At 34.9% G+C, this 22,500-nt stretch overlaps 2 protein-coding genes across 10 annotated transcripts; one reads left to right on the top strand and one right to left on the bottom strand.

Annotated features, from left to right (window-relative positions):
• Positions 1–338: 338 nt before the first annotated feature.
• Positions 339–21,961, bottom strand: LOC114407055 (chloroplast envelope membrane protein-like). Of its 9 annotated transcripts, XR_003665588.1 has the most exons (11): positions 21,198–21,961; positions 20,978–21,063; positions 19,797–19,970; positions 19,281–19,395; positions 14,702–14,799; positions 14,334–14,469; positions 13,943–14,015; positions 6,247–6,301; positions 5,134–5,333; positions 4,409–4,632; positions 3,832–4,215 (listed from the first exon to the last, which is right to left on the bottom strand). XR_003665588.1 is itself a non-coding variant. In XM_028370036.1 (8 exons), the coding sequence occupies exons 1-7, from the start codon at positions 21,819–21,821 to the stop codon at positions 13,947–13,949; spliced, it is 1,302 nt and encodes a 433-aa protein (XP_028225837.1). In that variant the 5' UTR covers positions 21,822–21,961; the 3' UTR covers positions 339–1,337; positions 13,943–13,946. The 9 variants fall into 9 exon arrangements, 5 of the variants coding, with proteins under 5 accessions (XP_028225837.1, XP_028225829.1, XP_028225819.1 ...); XR_003665589.1 differs by lacking the exon at positions 6,247–6,301; XR_003665591.1 differs by lacking the exons at positions 3,832–4,215; positions 4,409–4,632; positions 5,134–5,333 and adding an exon at positions 339–1,337.
• Positions 1,557–5,742, top strand: LOC114407047 (TORTIFOLIA1-like protein 2). Its single transcript, XM_028369980.1, has 5 exons — positions 1,557–2,546; positions 2,877–2,982; positions 3,068–3,681; positions 4,017–4,724; positions 5,238–5,742. Exons 1-5 carry the CDS (start codon positions 1,743–1,745, stop codon positions 5,421–5,423), a joined length of 2,418 nt encoding a protein of 805 aa, XP_028225781.1. The 5' UTR covers positions 1,557–1,742; the 3' UTR covers positions 5,424–5,742.
• Positions 21,962–22,500: the final 539 nt, after the last annotated feature.

The raw sequence follows: 22,500 nt of genomic DNA, 5'->3' as shown, positions 1-22,500 counted from the left end.
TAAAAAGTTTGATAAGTTTTTATCTTGTTTGATGCACATTAGATAATCTGATAAATAGTAAATAAAATTATTTATAAATAATATTAAATGGTAGTGAAGAAGTAAAAAATTGAAAGAGCATATGAGAAGAATATACTTTTATCATTAATTAAAATTTATTGAAAACTTTAAGTGTGATTGATTAACAAATGAAATTTGTACAATTTTATGTTTTTTAATAGGATTAATGTCACTTTTTATTTATTATATTTATAGTTGTTTCGTTTTGGTGTATTTCTTTTTTCGACAACAAGTTCTGTTAACTTGAAATGTTTAATATAAGTGATTTAAAATAATGATCATTAAAAATCGTCATTATGTTATTTTATTTCAAAAATTATAAACCACAACAAGAAAACCTCCCTTGTTCATCTACTTCAACACCAAACCAATAGTATCCCAACATTATACAAGAGTGATAATATTACACAAAAATATCCTTATCCCACCAAACGAGTCGCTGCATACCGTATGTTTAGTAATGTCATGTTACTCCGAGGACTATATGAAGATAAACATCATACCACACAAGAATTCATCACAATCCTAGAACAATAAATATTCATCAATCATTAGAAAAATAAGTAACATAAGTAACAGTAAAACCCTAAAACCAAAATCAAAGTTCATTGTCAGAGGTGTGAGATAACTCCACCATCATAGCCATCACGACATCAATCAAAGCAACCATTGCACCATAAAATTTTTTCTTCCTTTTTCTCTTTCTTTCTCTCCCTCCCTTTTCTTTATTTCTTTCTTCCAACCCGACGACCCCAAACCCATCCAGATAGATCTACTATCAAATCTAAAAAACTCAAATATGAGAAAAGAGATTGGAGGAAAAGATGATTTTTTTAAATAAAATAAAGATAGTAAGAGTTTGTAGTCGTTATTGTACTAATGTTAATTAACTATTTTAAAATCTAAATGTTAACGACATACTAACGTTTGTTAATGAAAATTAAAAGAAATGATCAAAATGAAATACTTTAAAAATGTAAAGTGTTAGAATAAAACTTTTAAAATTTAATATATCAAAACAAAACAGATGACAAATATAATAGATTAAAAGTGAGATTAAGTCTTCTCAATAAATAAAAAGAATACCTACAATAATGGATGAGGTCCCTAAATACACACTAGCTCATCAAAAGGGTGTACACGGTAACGTTGTGCTTGACATGCGACTCTTGGCGGTATATCCCACAGCAGTTGCATGCCAGCTGCATATGTCCAAGTGACTAAACACACGCGAATTGCGAAGTAGCAGACAAGTTCACGTAATTTTTTATGGAGTACTGTAGGCATAGCAGAAGTAGTTCAAAATAATAAAGTAAGAATAAATTAGAAATGGTTAGAAAATAACTTTAATTTATATTATACAATGCTTAACTAAATGTGTAGGTGATTAGTTTCATGTTTGAAAACCTCTAAACTTAAACGTAATAAATCATGATTATGGATTTTAAATGTAAAACAAAAAACAGTATTTAAAGATGAGTTAAATAAACTTAAAGCAAGAATAGAATGGCAATAAAAGGAGTTGGGTCGGGACGAAAGCCCAGACCGAAGCTAGGATAAGGGCTGAAATTCGAATTGAAGGATAGGCGCGAGATTTGAAGTACTAATAAAATAGAAAGGAATAGAGACAAATACTGGTCTCCCGAGGAGAACTCAAATTTGAAATTAGAGTAGAGTGGAAGATGAAGAGGGCACAGGGAAATGGGGGTTTGGAGATGAAGCAGAGAATAGTAGGTGCGCTGAACAAGGTTGGGGATCGGGACACGCAGCAAATAGGGATGGAGGAGCTAGATCGAATGGCGCAGGGTTTAAGAGCGGAAGGGATATGGTCCTTCTTGTCATGCATACTAGACTCCGACTGGGAGCAGAAAGCCTCCATCAGAAAGGAGTGCGTAAGACTGATGGGAACGTTGGCCACCTACTACGATGGCCTGGTCCTTCCGCATCTTCCCAAAATGGTTGCAAGCATCGTCAAGCGCCTCAGGGATCCCGACTCTGTCGTCCGGGATGTCTGCGTCAACACGGTTGCTCTTCTCGCCTCCAAATTGGGCCGTGACGGCGAGGACAAGGTGTTTGTTGTTCTTGTCAGGCCCATCTTCGAGGCTCTGGGAGAACAGAATAAGCACGTCCAGTCCTCCTCTGCTCTCTGCCTCGCTAGGATTATCGACAACACTCCCCATCCTCCTCTTTCCCTTTTGCACAAGATGTTGTCCAGGACTCTCAAGTTGCTTAAAAACCCTCATTTTATTGCTAAGCCAGCCCTTCTTGACTTCACCCGGAGCATTATTCTCGCTGGCGGCGCTCCTACTCATAATATTCTCTCCGCTGCTATTTCCAGTATTCAGGATTCCCTTAAACATTCTGACTGGTCCACTCGCAAAGCCGCATCACTTGCACTCGCCGATATTGCTTTGAGCGCTGCTTCTTTCTTGGGATTTTTCAGGGCTTCCTGTCTTCAGTCCCTTGAGTCTTGTCGATTTGACAAGGTCTTTTTTCTACTTTTCTTTTGGTTCTTTCTGTCTGTTCTGGTAAACTTCTCCTAGGAGAATAAGATAAGTTGAAGGAAATGAAATGAGCTTCTCCATAAGCTTAAGCTAAAATGAGTTTTCCATGGGCTAATTTGTAGATGCCCTCTCATCTTTTAGAGAAGTGATATGAGAAGAACTTCTACAAATTATCTAACTGAGAGCTCCTTTTTTGCTTATGAAGAAACTCATCTCATTTTATTCTTCTCTTAAAAGCACTTCTAAATAAGCTTACCCAAACAGACACTTTCTCTGTTTCTCACTCAATCTATTACATTATTATTATTGTAGGTGAAACCAGTTAGGGATGCAGTTATGCAAGCGCTCAAGTATTGGACTATTCTTCCCGCTCCCCCAGATACACCCGACCCTTCTGAAACTGGATCCTCCTTAAAAGGTGCTTTACCTCACTTGGTCTTATGTTATGTTATGTATGAACCATTTGTGTTTATTCATTTGTGTTCTGCTCATGCTTTCAACAGAAAACATCTGCAGAGGTGACTCCTCTGATCTTAGCAGTACTACTACTGAATCCAGACACATACAAAAAGTCAATATGAAATCAACTATGGGAAGGATCCCTTTCTCTGTTAAAAATTATGCGAGGAACAATCACCAGAAACCAGATGATTGGGATGTTCAAGTTGCAGTCCCCAGACCCCACTCTCTCGTGGAATTCCAGAACAAAGAATCAGAGAGTTGTTCTGTCACTAAGCAGCCATTAGAAACAATGAGTGCTGATGTTACCAGCATGCAGGATGTTGGTTATGAATATGTGCCCATGGATGACAAGCAGGAGTGTTCTTCTGTCTCTAATCCTCCCACTGATAACTTTGAGACCAAGTTTTTATCTGCTTCTCATGACTGTTTTATACAGAAGATGCCAATTGCAAGAAGCCAACGATTTAGTGAGGAAATAACTTCTGATGAACGGGTAAAGATGCAACACCCTACAAGTTCTGATTCTACCGTCACAGAGCCAACTCACCAAACTGCACATGAATGCTGTATGCAAATGGCAAATGAAATGATCTGTATTCAGAATCAACTTTCAGATATTGAAATCAAACAGGCTAACATGATGCACCAATTACAGGTATTATACACATGTACTTATTTTCTTCACTCTGGTGCTGCCACTCATTTTCCTTTATGTGATGGTTTATTGAGCATAGGTTTCCTTGTTTTCTTAAACAGCTCAAGCACCATAGTTTTGTATGTTTGTCTCACTTGTATGCTAATAATGAAAGCAATGAACTGAACATCTACATTCTTTATCTCAAGTAAAGTAAATTATGAGTCCTGTAACTTTTGGCACACACGAATAAGCATACTATTGTGATACTAGACTTCTTAAGTACTTTTTGTTATGAATCACACAGTATATGGGACACCTTTAATTTAGCATACTGCCAATTTTTTTTTTCTCAGATGTTTACAACTGGCATAATGGATGCCCTTTCTACAATCCAATCAAGAATAACAGGCTTAGAGAATGTATTTGATAGATTAAGTCAAGAATCTTTGCAAAGAGGAAGACATTCTTATTCAGAAAACTCCAAATTAGGGAGACAGAGTGAAAATGTTGCCTCTCCCAGGTTCTCCATATGCACTCCAACACCAAGGCCATCTGTGGAAATTAATAATAAGCAATCAGACTCTATGTCAGTTAAAAATTCCGAAAGTTGGGAGAAAAAGGCATTTTCAAGGAGCCAACCAAGGATTCATTCTGGAGATAGTTTGGATATGTGGAAAAGTAACAAGGTCAAGGCTACCAGAAAATTTACAGAGAAGGATGTTTTGAACAGCTCATCAAAGGATACCTTACAAATGGGTTCTGTAAAAAATGATGGTATCTTCTCTGCTACCAGAATAACCAATGCCAGAAATGATTGTTCTGAGAGTAATAATAACTACTGGAAGCATGTAAAACGTCTTGTATGTGAAGGGGATCTGAACTCTGCATATAGGGAAGCTTTGTGTTTCAGTGATGAATTTATTCTCGTTGAGCTTTTGAATACAACTGGTCCAGTTATAGAAAGTTTATCTGTGAAGACAATGAATGTTCTTCTTAGTACTTTAGCATCATATCTTCTGGAAGGAAAATTATTTAATACTATAATCCCGTGGCTGCAGCAGGCAAGTTCACTTACTCTTATTAAGTATTGCACAGCAAATATTGATTACTGTTTTGAAAAGAAGGCAAAACCCTTTTCGTGCTGTTCTGAAATGCATTTATTTTTAATTCTATCTTTCTAATATATTTAATTATCCAATACAACACTTTCATCCTTGCTGCATTGCGTTTATTCTCTTGATAGTATTTTACCATCCAATGTGAATTGCTGTGTAACGTAGTTGTAAAACTCGAACTAGAGAATGAATGACTGAGGCCTCTGGTTAAAGTAAAACCAGGTGAAGCGGGTATAACTGGATAACCCAGCTGGTTTTTGGGTTTTTTTACAACTACCCTTTGGCATAGTAGAAAGTAGAAACAAATCTGGACAGAAATTAAACTAGATACTGTCAACTGACAAGAAATTGTTACTTTCCTCTAGTCGCTCTTTTGTCTTCGAATTTATATGTCGTTTACTACAATGTGCTACCAAGTAACTTTGGGAAATCTTATCCTTTATGGTAATCTTGTTTTAGATTGTTGAAATGAGTACTATCCATGGACCAAATTGCATTGCTATCTCTATTGAAGCCAAGAAACATCTTTTATCGGCAGTCCAGGAGGCCATGAACCTGCATTTTTTCAGTCATGCAGAAAGAAGGCGTGTGGCTGAATTAGCAATGAAATTACATCATATATGGGGTAAGATCACTGAAAGTTAATATTGGTGTATCTGACGAAAAAATAATGTATGTTGCCATTTTCTGTTGGGATTCAGATTTTGTTCCTCGTTGAACTCAAAGCCAGTTCTTGTTGTATGTATTTTGTTCGTTAGTTGGTGGGTGAGTGTTAGGTTTTGCGAATAATCTGCTAGTAATTCTGGAATTCATGACTTGTGAAGTGTTTTTCTTTTTCCTTCCTGAATTGGCACCTGTGTGCATTCAAAGAGTATTGCATCTTTGAGAATGGATGTCAATATTGATCACCATGTACTATAATTATGTTCATTTTTTTAATGCTCATGGTAGAATTTTACATTATTTAATCATAAATGACTGTTCATCAATACCGAAATCACTAGACACAACCTATTTAATTTTGAACTCATCAAATGCCTGAATGCATTTGTTATTTACGTATTACAAGGACAAAAACATATAAAAAAAGGTATATTTATTATTTATTATAAGGGATAAAACAAAATAATAAGAAGTAAAACTAATTTTTTTTTACAAAGAATCATTTAAAAAAGTAATTTTATAATGACAAAAAAAATTATATTGCATATCTTAAAAGTTAAAACATTTTATATCTCTATATATAGCAAATTTCAACTACCATTCATACTAGTAAAACTTCAAGAGAACTAATCTTGGAGGAAATATCTATTGAACAAATGCATAAATTATTTGTAAAAATATTAACTCCTCTTAGAATGTGTTTTATTTTAGACATGACCAATGTATAGCTACAAATGTTTAGAGTCTCTCGATAACACAATCAATGCCTACCAAATGAAAATATCGCAACCACCATAATCCTTACCTGAGATGAAGGTCCTAAGACTGGCAATATAATCGACTATGCTGGCTATGAATTGCTACAAAAACAATAATGGTATTAGGTATTCAAATTCAAACCGATCCAAAATAAAAACTAAAACCACTAAAAAAATTTTGAAAACAGAACCACGTCGATAATTTTTGGATGTTTTGGATGATTTTGTACTCAAACCGATCCGTTTAGTTCAAATTGTGGTTTATGTTTCTAAAACGAAATCAAAACAAACCAAATTGCAACACTTATATACTACTTTGCAGTTATATTTTTTATGTGTATACCACTTGAGTTTCACAATGGTTTATAATGTTATGTATACAAAATTTATACAATGTATACTACTTTCTTATTTAGATGACTTTTCAGGATTTGTTTAATTTAAAATGGATGAAAATTTGACAAATTTTTATTGTAGAATGTTAAACATATTAACAAAGTTTTGTAGATTGTTATGAGCAATTTTTTAATATAATTTGATTTAAAAGACAAAAAGAAAATTTAATACAATAATATTTTAGTAAAAACCACAAAAATTAATCCAAACCAAACTACAAAAGATTGGTTTGGTTCTTATTTGATAATAAATTAAAATCAAACTGTAAATAATTTTTATGTTTGATTCAGATGATTTTTTAATAAAAAATCTAGCCAAATTGCACCACAAACACATCTAAGTGGTACATAGGCTCATTCTTGAAAGAAGGTCTTGTCGACAGGGATCGTCTTGATATTTTATGGGCCATAGGAAAAAAAATAAATAAGGGATCCTTATATGCAAGTATTTGGAATTACAAATATATTTTGCATAAAAATAGACAAATAATTTTATTAAAATTGACACAATTTATTATACTAAATTTTAGTTTAAATTTCTTTATAATTTGAGTTGTTGTTTGCGTTTTTTTATCTTGTTAAAAAAACAAACACTTTGCGTTATTATAAAAGGTTCCTTACATGATGTTATAGTTATTTGAAAGGGTGTGTTTAAAAATGTGTTAAAAAGTATGTTCCTAGCACTCCTTCATTTGAAAATTCATTCAACATGAATTTATGAATATAACACTTCTAGAAAAAAAAACTAAATCTCTTATACTTTTTAATCACATATCAATCGCAGAAGAAAAATGAAGAAAATGGACTTACAAGGCCTAAGCTTTGCAGCTTAAGCTCGACCTTGGAAAAAAAATAAAGAAAAGACTCTAACAAGGATTAAGCTTTGGGGCTTAAGTTCGACCTTGAAGAAAAATGAAGAAAAGACACTAACAAGGCTTAAGCTTTTAACCTTGAGCTTGACCCTGAAAGAAAAATGAAGAAAATGGGTTTACAAGGCTTAAGCCCAAGCCTAGAAGAAAAATGAAGAAAATGGTCTTACAAGGCTTAAGCTTTGTGGCTTGAGCTCGACCTTGAAAGAAAATGAAGAAAAGACAATAACAAAGCTTAGGTTTAGGGGCTTAAGCATGACCCTAAAAGAAAAATAAAGAAACAACACTTACAAGGCTTAAGCTTTGCCGTTTAAGCTTGACCCTAGAACAAAAATGAAGAAAAGATTTTGACAAGGCTTAAGCTCTATAGCCTAAGCTATCTCCTTGAAGAATAATGAAGAAAATAGGCTTACAAGGCTTAAGCTTGACCCAAGAAGAAAAATTAAGAAAATACCTTGACAAGACTTAAGCTTAATCCTAGAAGAAAAATGAAGAAAATGTGCTCACAAGGCTTAAGATCTATAACTTAAGCTCAAGAAAAGAAAAGAAAAATGAAGAAATTGGGCATCCAAGGCTTAAGCTTTGTGGCTTAAGCTCAACCCTAAAAGAAAAATGAAGAAAAGACTCTGACAGTGTTTTGGCTTTAGGGCTTAAGCTCAACTCCAGAAGAAAAAGAAAGAAAAGACACTAACAAGCTTAAGCTTGACATTTGAAGAAAAGACTTTAACAAGGCTTAAGCTTGATCCTTGAAGAAAATGGGCTTACAAGGCTTAAGCTCTATAGCTTAAGCTTGAGCCTAGGAAGAAAGATAAAGAAAGTAGGCTTAAAAGACTTAAGCTTTGTGGCTTATGCTCAACCTTGGAAGAAAAATGAAGAAAAAAATCTAATGAGGCTTAAGCTTTTGGGCTTAAGCTTGAACTCAAAAGAAAAATAAAGAAAAGACACTCATAAGGCTTAAGTTGTGGAAGAAAAATGAAAAAAAATACTCTGACAAGGCTTAAGCTCTATAGTTTAAGCTTGATACTAGAAGAAAAATGAAGAAAATGGACTTACAAGGCTTAAGCTCAACCCTAGAAGAAAAATGAAGAAAAGGCACCTACAACGCTTAAGCTTTGAGCCTTAAGCTTGATCTTGGAAGAAAAATGAAGAAAATTGGCTTACAAGATTTAAGCTTTGTAGCTTAAGCTCAAGCATAAAAGAAAAATGAAGAATACAGGCTTAGAAAGCTTAAGTTTTATGGCTTGAGGTTGGCCTTGGAAGAAAAATGAAGAAAAGACTCTAACAAGGCTTAAGCATAAGTGCTTAAGTTCAACCCCGAAAGAAAAATGAAGAAAAAGAACTTACGAGGCCTAAGCTCGACCTAGGAAGAAAAACAAAGAAAAGATTTTGACAAGGTTTAAGCTCTATAGCTTAATATTGATACTGGAAGAAAAATGAAGAAAATGGGCTTAAACTTTGGGACCTAAGCTCGACCCTGCAAGAAAAATGAAGAAAAGGCATTTACAAGGTTTAAGCTTTGAGCCTTAAGCTCCACCTTGGAAGAAAAATGAAGAAAATAGGATTACAAGGCCTAAGCTCTATAGCTTAAGCTCAAGCCTAGAAGAAAAATGAAGAAAACATGCTTACAAGACTTAAGCTTTGTGGCTTAAGCTTGACCTTAGAAGAAATATGAAGAAAATGAAGTTACAAGGCTTAAGCTTTGAACCTTAAGCTCGACCTTGGAAGAAAATTGAAGAAAAAAGGCTTAAAAGGCTCATGAGGCTTAAGCTTAAGCTCTGATCCTAAGGTCGATCCTAGATGAAAACTGATGAAAATGGGCTTACAAGGCTTCAACTTGACCCTGGAAGAAAAATGAATAAAAGACTCTCACAAGGCTTAAGCTTTAGAGCTTAAGCTCGAGTTCAGAAGAAAAATGATTTACAAGGTTTAAGCTTTGCAACTTAAGCTCTATCCTTGAAGAAAAATGAAGAAAAGGTTTTGACAAGGGTTAAGTTCCATAGCTTAAGCTTGACCCTGGTAGAAAAATGAAGATAATGAGCTTACAAGGCTTAAGCTTTATAGCTTGAGCTCAACCTTGGAATAAAAATAAAGAAAAGACTCTAGCAAAACTTAAGCATTAGAGCTTAAGCTCGAGCCTATAATTAAAAGAAGAAAAATCACTTACAAGGCTTAACTCGAGGCTCAAAGAAAAATTAAGAAAATAGGCTTAAGATTGACCCTTGAAGAAAAATGAAGAAAAGACTCCGACAAAACCTAAGCTTTGGAGATTAAACTCGACCACACAAGAATGAAGAAAATGAACTTACAAGGCTTAAGCTTTACAACTTAAGCTTGAACTTGAAAGAAACATGAAGAAAAGACTTTAACAAGGCTTAAGCTCTATAGCCTAAGTTTGATCCTTGAAGAAAAATGAATAAAATAGGCTTACAAGGCTTAACCTCTATAGTTTAAGCTTAGGCCTAGAAGAAAAATGAAGAAAATAGGCTTACAAGGCTTAAGCTTTGTGGCTTAAACTTGACCTTTGAAGAAAAATGAAGAAAATACTCTGAAAGAGGTTAAGCTTTAGGGCTTAATCTCGACCCGCAAAAAAAAAATGAAGACCTTGACAAGGCTTAAGCTCTAGCTTGATCCTAGAAGAAAAATGTAGAAAAGGCTTTGACAAGGGTTAAGTTCCATAGCTTCAGCTTGATCTTGGAAGAAAAATAAAGAAAATGGGGTGATGAGTCTTAAGTTCAATAACTTAAGTTAGAGCCTAGATGAAAAATGAACAAAATTAGCTTACAAGGCTTAAGCTTTATGGTTTAACCCTAGAAGAAAAATGAGAAAATTAGGATTACAAGGCTTAAGGTTGACCTTAGAACGAAAATGAAGATAATGAGCTTAAAAGGCTTAAGCTTTGTAGATTAAGCTTAAGAAGAAAAAAAAGACTCTAGCAAAACTTAAGCTTTGGAGCTTAAGCTCAAGCCCAGGAGAAAATGAAGAAAAGTCACTTACAAGGTTTAAGATTGAGGCTCGAAGAAAAACAAAGAAAATAGGCTTACAAGGCTTACAAGGTTTAAGATTGAGGCTCGAAGAAAAACAAAGAAAATAGGCTTACAAGGCTTAAGCTCGAAGAAAAACAAAGAAAAAGGAAGAAAGGACTCTAACAAAGCCTAAGCTTTAGGGCTTAAACTTGACTCCGCAAGAATGAAGAAAAGACACTTACAAGGCTTAAGCTTAAACCTACAAGAAACATGAAGAGAAGACTTTGACAAGGTTTAAGTTCGATAGCCTATGCTTGAGCCTAGATAAAAAATGAAGAAAATGGGATTATAAGGCCAAAGTGTTTTGGCTTGAGCTAGACATGGGAAGAAAAATGAAGAAAATACACTTAAAAGGCTTAAGTCTTGGAGCTTAAGCTTGAGCCAAGAAGAAAATGAAGAAAAGTCACTTACAAGGCTTTTGCACAACAACTTAAGCTTGAGACTTGAAGAAAAATGAGTAAAATAGGCTTACAAGGCTTAAGCTTGACCCTTGAAGAAAAATGAAGAAAAGACTCTGACAAAGCCTAAGCTTTGGGGCTTATGCTCAACCACACAAGAATGAAGAAAAAGCACTCACAAGGCTTAAGCTTTACAACTCAAGCTCGAACATGGAAGAAACATGAAGAGAAAAGTTTGACAAGACTTAAGTTCTATAGCCTATGCTTGAGCCTAGAAGAAAAAAAGAAGAAAATGGGCTTACAAGGCTTAAGCTCGAGCCTAGAAGAAAATAGACTTACAAGGATTAAGGTCTGTGGCTTAATCTTGACTCTTAAAGAAAAATGAAGAATATACTCTGACAAAGCCTAAGCTTTGGGGCTTAAGCTCGACCATCCAAGAATGAAGAAAATGCACTTACAAGGCTTAAGATTTTCAACTTAAGCTCGAACATGGAAGAAAAGACTCTAACAAGGCTTAAGCTCTATAGTCTAATCTTGATCCTTGAAGATAAATGGAGAAAATGGGCTTACAAGGCTTAAGCTCGAGCCTAGAAGAAAAATGAAGAAAATAGGCTTCCAAGGCTTTGTGGCTTAAACTTGACCCTTGAGAAAAATGAAGAAAAGACTCTGAAAGAGGTTAAGCTTTGGGGCTTAAGCTCAACTTGCAAGAAAAATGAAGAAAAGACTCTAACAAGGCTTAAGCTTAAGACCATAAGAAAAATGAAGAAAAGACACTGACAAGGCTTAAGCTTTGCTACTAAAGCCTGACTCATGAATAAAAATCAAAGAAAAGACTCCAACAAGGCTTAAGCTCTATAGCTTAAGCTTGATACTAGAAGAAAATGGGCTTACAAGGGTTAAGCTCGATCCTAGAAGAAAAACATGGAAAATTGGATTACGAGGATTAAGCTCTATTGCTTAAGGTCGATCCTAGAAGAAAAATAAAGATAATGAGCTTACAAGGGTTAAGCTTTGGAGCTTGAGCTTGACCCTGGAAGAAAAATAAAGAAAGACTCTAGCAAGGTTTAAGCTCAAGCCCAGAACAAAATGAAGAAAAGTCACTTACAAAGGTTAAGCTTTGAGCATTAAGCTCGATCTTGAAATAAAAATGAAGAAAATAGGCTTACTAGGCTTAAGCTTTATGGTTTAAGCTTGATCCTTGAGAAAAATAAAGAAAAGACTCTGACAAAGCCTAAGCTATGGGGCTTATGCTCGACCCTGCAAGAATAAAGAAAAGGCATTTACAAGGCTTAAGCTTTACAAGTTAAGCTCAAACTTGGAAGAAACATTAAGAAAGGACTCTGACAAGGCTTAAGATCTATAGCTTAAGCTTGATCCTTGAAGAAAAATGAAGAACATGGGCTTACAAGGCTTAAGCTTTGTATCTAAGCTCGAGCTTAGAAGAAAAAGGAATAAATGGGATTGCAAGGCCCAAGATTTTTGGCTTAAGCTCACCATGTTAGAAAAATAAAGAAAAAACTTTGCCTAAGCTTTGGGACTTAGGCTCGATCCTAGAAGAAAAATGAACAAGAGGCACTTACAAGGTTTTTCCTTTGAGCATTAAGCTCAACCCTGGAAGAAAAATGAAGAAAATGGACTTATAAGTCTTAAGCTGTGTTGCTTAAGCTTGAGCCCATTAGAAAAATAAAGTGAGTGGAATTACAAGGCTTAAGCTTTGTGGCTTAAGCTTGACCCCAAAAGAAAAATGAAGAAAAGGCACTTACAAGGCTTAAGCTTTGTAGCTTAAGCTCAACCTTGGAAGATAAAAGAAGAAAAAACTCTAACAAAGCTTAAGCTCTACAGCTTTTGCTTGATCCTGAAGAAAAGGACTTACAAGGCAGAAGCTTTGTGGTTTAAGCTTGACCTAGAAAGAAAGAAGAAGAAGAAAAGCCCACAAAGCTTAAGCCACAAGTTTTTTGGACAAACTGGTAAAGATTCCTTTACATATTATTGATATTGTTTAAATTAGAATTGGCTCTTCGGTTATCTCTTTCAAAGTTCCAGGAAAATGCAAGAAAGAAAATCGTAAGTTTCAATTTATACATCCATCACTTGTAGGTGATTACATTACATTTTCTTTAAAAGATTGTTTGAGTGAATAATCTGGAAGGTTATATTGTAGGTGAGATATCCTACATAATTTTTAAGTCATTGGTGAGATATCCATGGTGAGTCCTCGGAAAGATTCAAGAAAATGTGTTTTCTTGGTCTTTGATGTAAAAGATCTCACATGAATTAGCATAAAATGTTAGAAAACATCTAAAAACTAGACGTAGCTCTCTGTGATTAAGTGTGAACCAATGTAAAAATCATTGGTGCACAATTCTCTATTCCTACTGCTTTATATTCTATCTTAAATATTTTTGTGAATGTTATCGTGGCTTTCATTAATATCGAGTCATAACTACTTTATTGTGCATAATACTCGATCTCTCTAGTTGTTTAACAATATAAAAAAAAAAATATGTTTCTGGTTTGTAAACTTTTAGTTAAACTTGATTTAGGTCCTTGTACTTTAAAATTGGTAAATTTAGTCTGTCTTTTAGCTTTTAAAAATACATAAATTTAGTCCCTCGTGCTTAAACTTCACATTTAGTAGCAATTTTTTACTGCCACAAAATTAGAAAACTAAATTCATCGATTTTAAAATACAGGGACCAAAACCAATGCTATGCCACATTGAAGCTCCTTGAGTTGTCTGCCATATAATATAATTGAAAGAAAAGTCAATTAGCATTATGATTTTTTAAAAAATACATACTCCCTCCCATTTCAAATATAAGAAAAAAAAAACCTGTAATCTTGCATTGGAGTATTAAAAACCGGAGGGAGTACTTATCAACATTTTTAACAGAAGTAAGGAAACCTCGAAGTAGTAGCTGAACTCATTGCACAGTCATTATTACACAAAATGTTGGAATTGCAATTTAAAGAAATGTATACAAGAATACAAGGCTAGGGTGAAAAACTAAATTATTTCAGTTGACAAAATTCGCATGGCTGAAGAAAACTGACTTACCCAACTAGTGACGTTTCATTTCCCGAAATATATTTGTCACCCTTGGGGATAAACGTGGGAGGAATTTAAACAGCTGTATCACAAAAACAAGACACATTAATAACTACAAATTGAAACGGCAAATTTCCATAGCTGTCCACGAAATAGAAATTCAGATTCCTATTAATGTTATTGTTCAACTAAATAAATAAACAATAAGGGTTATTGCATAGAAGCGGCAGTTGCAGGTCTGAGTGCAGGACAATGATGGTGAATTCCATATGAAAGTTTAAGTTATTAGGTAGAGACCAACGGATGACCTTGTATTTCTAATTCTAACACAAACAAGTACATGAAGTGAAAATGACATGGAATCAGTAGCATTTGGCAGTCATTAAAGAAAATAACATACCCAAAGTTTCACGCATGCATCGATGACAACTGGGATCAGACAGATAAAAATAGTTATAGCAGACTGATCAACTTCAAGTCCATAGTGCTCAACAATTATCTCTAGCAAAGTTTGCCAACCAGATTCAGAATGATACCTGAAAAGCATCCCATTATTAACACAAAATATTCCATTTCTTAATGGCTTAATGCATACGAAATGTTTTTCTCTCTTGTTGATAGTTTAGCTACTTTTTCTAATGCTATGATACTTCTTTTGAATGCATTAATTAATACATGGTACATGTGATACCATGAGAAAATCAATAATTCATTAGAAACAAAGATTCAAAAAATGGAAGGCAATTACGAGTTGCAAAAGGAAATTACCCTAAGAATATATCTGTGATCAGTATAATTAGAAAAGCCTTCCCAGTATCTGAAATGTTATTGATAATTTTATAACCTGTAAATTTGAGCAAAGCTACCTGCACAACAGGAGCAAAGAAACAAATCAAAAGATATTAAATATGTATGTATATTTCAGATTAAAGCACAATATAAAATATTAGCAAATAGCCAAATATCAACAATCAAATTTTTAAAAAAATAGGAATTGAAAGTATTAAAACTGCAACTGCCTAAACATAGCCTGAATCAACTGCTATGCTAAAGAACCCTCCTTAAAGATGAGTGTTATGCTTCAATCAGATGCACCAAATAGTAGCACAAAATGCACGTTGCTATAAATATTTAGCATCCTCTTTTCTACCAAACCTTTAAAGCTAGCCACTATAATTAGGTCTATGGCACTTCCAAATTCACCAAGAAGACTGAACAATATATTCCATTAAAAAAACAAGCAATGTAATGTAAGAATAAATCAGCAACCAATTCTGAACAATCATCACATATTAAGAGAAGCATAACATCGCCTACAAACCTACTCTATGTCATTAGCATTTATTGAAATAAGAGCCACATTCCAAAAGAAAGACTTGGCCTTAGAGGAAGATTTGAATTTCAAAAAGGGTTTATCAAGATGGAAACAAATTCTCCCTGCTTCGATCAGCACACCTAATTATAATAGTTATCTTTACCCCCTAGATATTTGGTTATACTTTTTTGTACAAAGTGTCGTTCAAGGTGACAAATGTATGGCCCCCCATTTTTAATTGTGAATTCATAATAGGTTAGTTCATGTCGGACAAATTAATGGTTGCTAGCTAAATAAATGATGACCAAGAAGCAAATGAATGACTATCCTTCTTGGGCATATTCTAGCCACATTCAATTTTGGGCCAAAGTTCATTCTAGGAGCCTGTTAGAATGAATGAAAATAGCGTGATAGGGTTTATCCTTATGTAATTAAAGAAATTAGGATAATTAGGATCCTTGTATTTATGATTGTATTTATGTCTCATTCTGTAAATGATACTATTCAGCATAAGTTAGACAGGTGGATTCATTCCTATGGTTTCTTATATTGCTCTATCTCAACATGGTATTTAGAGCCTAATTAGGAAACCTGAATGTGTGCATAACCAGTGGACCCATTGTCCATCCGTGGGGTGTGGAACTATCGAACTTTTCTCTTCCTTACAATTGAATAATGTGCTTCATGTCCCTAAACTTATGAATAGCTTGATCTCTATTCACAAGCTTACTAAAGACCAAAATTGTGCTGTGACATTTCTTTCTCATTGTGTCTTTTAGGATCTTGCCACAAGAAAGACAATTAGAGTTGCCAAGGAATAGGGAGGGTTATACTATCTTATCAATAAAAGAACTGAAGAGACTAAAAAAGGGTCCTAATCAGAAGGTGCTACCTTCTCATCGTCAGTCTGGTTCCAACTCTCCTATCTCTCAAGTCTGGTTACAACACAAGCGTCTTTGGCATTCTCCATTCTCTAGTCTATATTCCCATCTCTTTATTTGCAAGAGTCTGTTGAATCCTTTAATAGTGAAATTTGTGCGTTAGACAAACACCATTAAGTAACTTTTTCTCCTAGCTCCAATAAAAGTGTTGAGCCATTTTCCCTTATTCATTCCGTTGTTTGCGGCCTAGTCCCTGTTTCTAATGTTTCTGGCACAAGATGATTAGTCTCATTTATCAATAATTGTACTCAAGTAACTTGGTTGTTCTTGATGAAAAATAAATTGGAGGTACCACAATTGTTCATGCAATTTTATCGGATGGTATAAACACAATTTGGATACAGGGTGGAGAGTCAGACGATTTTCCCATCACAATTGGTTTGCATCAAGGGTCAACCCTTAGCCCCTACCTTTTTACCTTAATTCTGGATGTCCTCACGGAACAAATCCAAGAGATAGCGCCGAGATGCATGCTTTTTGCAGATGACATAGTCCTCCTTGGAGAGTCGAGGGAGGAGTTGAATGAGAGGTTGGAAACTTGGAGACGAGCTCTAGAAACACATGGCTTTCGCCTAAGCAAATCGGAGTATATGGAATGTAAGTTCAACAAAAGTAGGAGGGTATCTAACTCAGAGGTGAAAATAGGAGACCATATTATCCCTCAAGTCACACGGTTTAAATATCTTGGGTCTGTAATACAGGATGATGGAGAAATTGAAGGGGATGTGAATCATCGCATTCAAGCAGGATGGATGAAATGGAGAAAAGCATCGGGGGTGTTATGTGATGCAAAGGTACCGATCAAGCTAAAGGGAAAGTTTTATCGGACTGCGGTAAGACCGGCGATTTTGTACGGAACAGAATGTTGGGCGGTCAAGAGCCAACATGAGACTAAAGTAGGCGTAGCGGAGATGAGGATGTTGCGGTGGATGTGTGGTAAGACTCGACAGGATAAAATTAGAAACGGAACTATTAGAGAGAGGGTTGGAGTAGCGCCTATTGTAGAAAAGATGGTGGAAAATAGACTTAGGTGGTTTGGGCATGTAGAGAGAAGACCGGTAGACTCTGTAGTGAGGAGAGTAGACCAGATGGAGAGAAGGCAAACAATTCGAGGCAGAGGAAGACCCAAAAAGACTATAAGAGAGGTTATCAAGAAGGATCTCGAACTTAATGATTTGGATAGAAGTATGGTACTTGATAGAACATTATGGCGGAAGTTGATCCATGTAGCCGACCTCACCTAGTGGGATAAGGCGTTGTTGTTGTTGTTGTTGTTTTTGTATAAACACAATTTGGAAAATATGTTAAACATTTTGCATTCTAACAATGGGACAGAGTATGCCAATCAAAATCTCTCAAAATTCACTAAAGACCATGATATCTTTCATGGGTTTACATACATTGATATCCTCAACAAAATAGGGTTGTTGAATGAAAAAATCACAACTTATTTGAAGTAGACCAAGCCCTATTGTTCCATATGGCTGTCCCAAACTCATACTATGGAGAAACAGTTCTGACAACTAATTTGATTAATCAACTACCATCTCATGTTCCAGGTAATGTCAGTCCTGTTCAACTCATGACCTCATATTTTCCTTCTAACCCTATTATGCAGAGTCTTAAATCTCGAATCTTTGGATGTGTTGGCTTTGTCGACATTCATAAACAACATCACAGTAAATTGGAGGTTTGTGCAAATGAGTCTTTCACTTGCTCTTAGCTTCAGGGGGAGAACCATTAAGAAACTAAGTTTGAGTCTTCTCTCACTGATCCTTTTCCACATGATTCTTTTTGTCTCCTTGTTCCCAAGAATCAGTACCTTCTATATCAGCACCAAAACCAGTGAAAACCAAGGCTAGTGAACTAAACATTGGTATGACAAAGGAGAAAAAACTCAATCTAGTCCAGACACAACTCCAGTCGCCCGACCAGAAAGTAATCACTAAAGGTAACTCTTCTTCTAGTCCTTGTGATTTTCATATCTCAAATACTTGTCAACCTGTGTTATGAATCTTCGCATGGGATTGAGTAATGTGCCTAGACACATAAGACTCCTTCTTGCAACCTATACTGAAAGCAAGAAGCAGACTCGTCCTTGGCAAAGCTTCTCCTAACTAACACAAGTTTTTCTAAAAATGATTTTTCATTGATAATGTTCCAATCAGGGTTTCCTTTTAAAAAGGCTTACAGATATATCCTTAATTAAGAGGATCATATTTAACAATTATCCTAATTGATGAAATAAAAAAAAAAAGATCCCTATCTAACAATTATCCTAATTAATAAAATGAAAAATAAAGAGATCCCTAATTAATATAATCATAACAATTATGAATTATCCTAATAAAAAATACTAATACTAACAATATGAAATCAGGGATTATGATATGCATATCTTGTTAAAATAAGGAAATATTAAGAAACACAAAAAACTGAAATAATTCAAGATTTAAATAAAGTGATATGGTAATTTGTGGTCCACATCATCATTCCCTGCCTCAACTTTCAGCATGTCCTCAAGATCAAAATCAAGATAAATTATCTAAAATTGAACAAGAGGTTCCCTGTGATCATCCTCTCAGCCATCCTCATCAAACTACCTAAGTCATTGTCCTCCCCAAGTACTTGAATCCACATTGCATCAAATCCGTCCATGAACAAACCAGACACAGATAGATTATCACTTTGTAAGAGATATGGTGCTTTTAGGGGAAACCACAACTGATTTTGTCAACTCTGGTGACCAGTTGACTGACATAACCACCAAGTCCCTCAGAAGTCATGACTTCATTTGTAGGAAGCTTGACTCATATGTTCCAGGCTTCCAGCTTGAGAAGGTGTTAGATAGCATACTGAACACAAACTAAACATGTAAATAGCTATTACTAGAAATTAGGGTTGGGGTTACGACAATTTTAGAGATTTGATTTATTCTTATTTATGACTGATTCTGTTATACCCTAATGATTATAAATAGGACTCATGAGTGAACATACAAACAACAAAATTTTACATTATGATAGATAACAAGTCCAACAAAACTGTTAATGCATCAAAACATCTAACAGAAAGAAAATGGTAAACTTACTTTACTCTTATTGAAGTATAAAATAATAAATAAAGAGATCCCGTAAACTGTATCTGACCATATGTTGGCAAATGCTCTGCGATTTTCCAGTCTCCACTCTTCTCTCAACTCTAATCTGTTGTTGCAACAAGTAAAATGGCAAAAAGGAAAATGAATATACAACAATAAAAGGACATCTTAAAAAAATGACTCTTGCTAAACAGCAAAACAACAAATCAACAAGGACTAAATTAATTTTCCTTTTGCTCAAAGCTTCCATCAGTTCACAAGCTCTTTAAAAGGCAGAATTCAGGCAAAGAATGGTGAGCAGATTTTATAAGATTAGTGAGGGGCATATTAAATGACAGGCAGTTACAGTGCACTCTTTCTCATGATGGGATTGTGGACTTTCCTTGTGAATCCAATGTTCTTTTAATGCTCATATTATGAATACAGCTATAGTAACCAACACAAGAAAAAGAAAAGAAAGAGCACCATTCAAGACGATCAGGCAAAAGAAAGAAGGGTTGATCTTACGCTTTATGCCTTAATTCCCACCAAACCTCATCATCAGAAAGAGGTGGAGATTTACCAATCTCAACCTCAAGCTCAAATCGTCCCCTCTCAGTTCTTAATTCCTCAATTATTTGAAGTTTTTGATATCTTCTCACATCAAGCATTTGTGCTGCAAGTGGTACAGTCTTCACATATCTATCAATAGCAAAAGGTTTTAATGGTTACAAGATAATTTTCAATTCAAGAAGTTAAAACTAACACACAAGTAAAAGATGAATAATCTGAAAAACTTTTACTCAATATCAAAGAAAGCAAAGAAGAAAAAGATGAAAATCACAGCTTTCTTTCAAAGCCTCTCTGACAAGGTGGTCATGAGTGTGATCCTTGACCCCCTTCTTCATAATTAAATTAAACTTCAGTGCAAGGGAAAGTGGGCTTGTGCAGAGATTCAAGCCCAAAGGCCTCTAGTGTGAAGGCCAAAATGATCATGCTATAGATATAAAACTATTATTGAGCATCCACCTTATAACTGGGGCTATTGGGAAAATTGATCTTTAACACAAATACATTTGACTATTTGAGAACAAATAATGGTAGGATCAATACTACATCACGTGCTACTCTGCGAGTCAAAATGCTTTTTCATTCAATCGCACAATGTTTAAAAAGAAATAATTATATTCTGGAAAACCACTAATTTCTGTTGATGCTATATTTTTTGGCACTGAATTACAAGATTAACTATATATAATATCTTGGCCTCTTCTTTTCTCAAACTGTATTTATAGGTTCCTACTTGGTGGCTGATTCAGTGACAAATGATAGTCCTTTGCACGCTGCGTTTCCATAGCATGGCCATGGGCAACCTATCACATCTCAGATTGATCTCAACACTTCAGTACTCTGCCTCATTCCATGTACTAAAATATTGGCCTAGCCCACCATAGTTCTAAATAATGGGCAAGACATTCCAATCATATATCCATTCCATTCGTCTTGTCCTCCTAACACATCACACTCCTACCAACAGCATACAGAGAGAAGCACAAACTCACAGGCATATCTGTAATCTGTTTGTGCACAAATCTTGAAGCAATTTAGCAAAACAGAATAAAATTTAGCCAATAGAAAAAAATTCCATATATTTAGAAGAAAAACATAAGATTTAGCCTGTTTGGTAGGAGTCATGAACCAATAAATACCTGTCTAAAAATGGCATAAGTATATAGTCATGAACCAGAAAGTCCATTGCCCAAGGTACAATAATCAACACTGCCAAAAATTTAGCCTGTTTGGTACATGGAATTGAGTTACCGATTAAAGAATATATTAAGTAAAGGGCTAAGCTATGAGCTAAATGAGGGTTTTGCTTGAGAAGTAAAACGATTACATAAATGACAAGCATTAATGAAAAGCACTAACCGAATTTGATGAGGCGTACTGGAAAACACGGTCTTCATAAAGCATGTCATCATCTTCCCTTCCGAAAATCAAATACCTAGCGGACTCTACGATCCCCTTTTCCGCGGGAACATCACCGGAATCAGCTCGCACATTCTCCCTATAGTCCCTCATCTCCTGCTCCCAAGAAGAAGTGTTATCCTCCCCATTAGTCCCATCCCCATCCAAAAGCCAGTCTTCCCATTTCCTATAGGCTTGGTTCCTCCCATCTTCTTGGGCTTCCCTTAGCTCCACAATTGCTTCAGCTCTCTGCTTCCATGCCTCAAACTTGTCGCCCTCAGATAACTCTTGTGTGCTCTCACCCTCGCCCTCAGCCTCAGCCTCAGCCTCTACCATATCATCGTCTCTCAAACCAAGCCAATTCCCATCATCTTCGAAAAAGAATTTCTGCCACCAACTGCTTTTCCTTGAATGGCCACTATGCTTTTCCGCTTTTGAAATGAACCCGTTAAGACGCCTCGTTTTGCTGCTTAACTGAATCACAAAGTTGGATGAACCACGCGAGACGAAAGACTTCAAAAACAGCTTCTGATTAAAGAGGATTAAGTTGTCGCATAAAACAATTGAAGAGCTCATCAAGATCATGAATATATACCCACATTTTTCAGTTCCCCGAGTGAATGCACATTCTGCTTCTGCACAGTTCGGCCTCTTCAATTCATATTATCCATTCCATTCCTCATGTCACGCCTTTTTGCCTCTCTTATACGTCCCCAGCACATTCTTGGGCATGGCTATTGTTCCGCCACGTTCTATGATAAATGGTCCCATATCTCTCTCTCTCTTCTCTTTTCAATTTTTATTCACTTATCATATTATGTATAAAATATAATTTTTAAGTACCAAATAATTTGTAGGAGGAAAAAACAAAAAACAATTTATTTTTAGTTATTCAATGCTTTTATAAATATTAACAAAACGATATTAACTATTAAAAAGCGCGTAATTTTTCAATTATATATGAATAAGAGTCAAATGAATCCAAAAAATATTTGTTGTATAAAATTTTAACTCAAATATTTTTACTATATTCTTTATATTTTTAAATTAAAAATAAAGTGAAAATAAAATCATATTTTTTAGTCTTTAATAAAACTAAAAAACAAATAGAAAATATTTTTTAGGTTTATGTTTTTTATCTACGTAACAAAATAATAAAAAAGAAATGAAATTTTCTCTTTACTTGTTTAAAGCTATGAAATATAAACGAGAAAAAATGAACTGAGTTATCTAGGGAGTTGAACTTATGAACTTTATCTTGAAG

Source organism: Glycine soja, chromosome 1 (genome assembly GCF_004193775.1).
Source record: "Glycine soja cultivar W05 chromosome 1, ASM419377v2, whole genome shotgun sequence".
Classification (NCBI taxonomy): Eukaryota; Viridiplantae; Streptophyta; class Magnoliopsida; order Fabales; family Fabaceae; genus Glycine; species Glycine soja.
Note: the sequence above shows the minus strand (reverse complement) of the source record. Positions and strands in the feature narration are given on the sequence as shown.

Bases quoted from the DNA above. Each gene is read 5' to 3' on its own strand.
- LOC114407047 (XM_028369980.1), top strand. From the start codon at position 1,743: ATGAAGAGGGCACAGGGAAATGGGGGTTTGGAGATGAAGCAGAGAATA. The intron at 2,547-2,876 runs GTCTTTTTTCTA...TTATTATTGTAG, and splicing joins AGTCTTGTCGATTTGACAAG to GTGAAACCAGTTAGGGATGC. The intron at 3,682-4,016 runs GTATTATACACA...TTTTTTTCTCAG, and splicing joins ACATGATGCACCAATTACAG to ATGTTTACAACTGGCATAAT.
- LOC114407055 (XM_028370036.1), bottom strand. From the start codon at position 21,821: ATGATCTTGATGAGCTCTTCAATTGTTTTATGCGACAACTTAATCCTC. The intron at 21,064-21,197 runs GTTAGTGCTTTT...TGTACCAAACAG, and splicing joins AGTACGCCTCATCAAATTCG to GCTAAATTTTTGGCAGTGTT. The intron at 14,800-19,280 runs GTAAGTTTACCA...CCTGTTGTGCAG, and splicing joins TATACTTCAATAAGAGTAAA to GTAGCTTTGCTCAAATTTAC.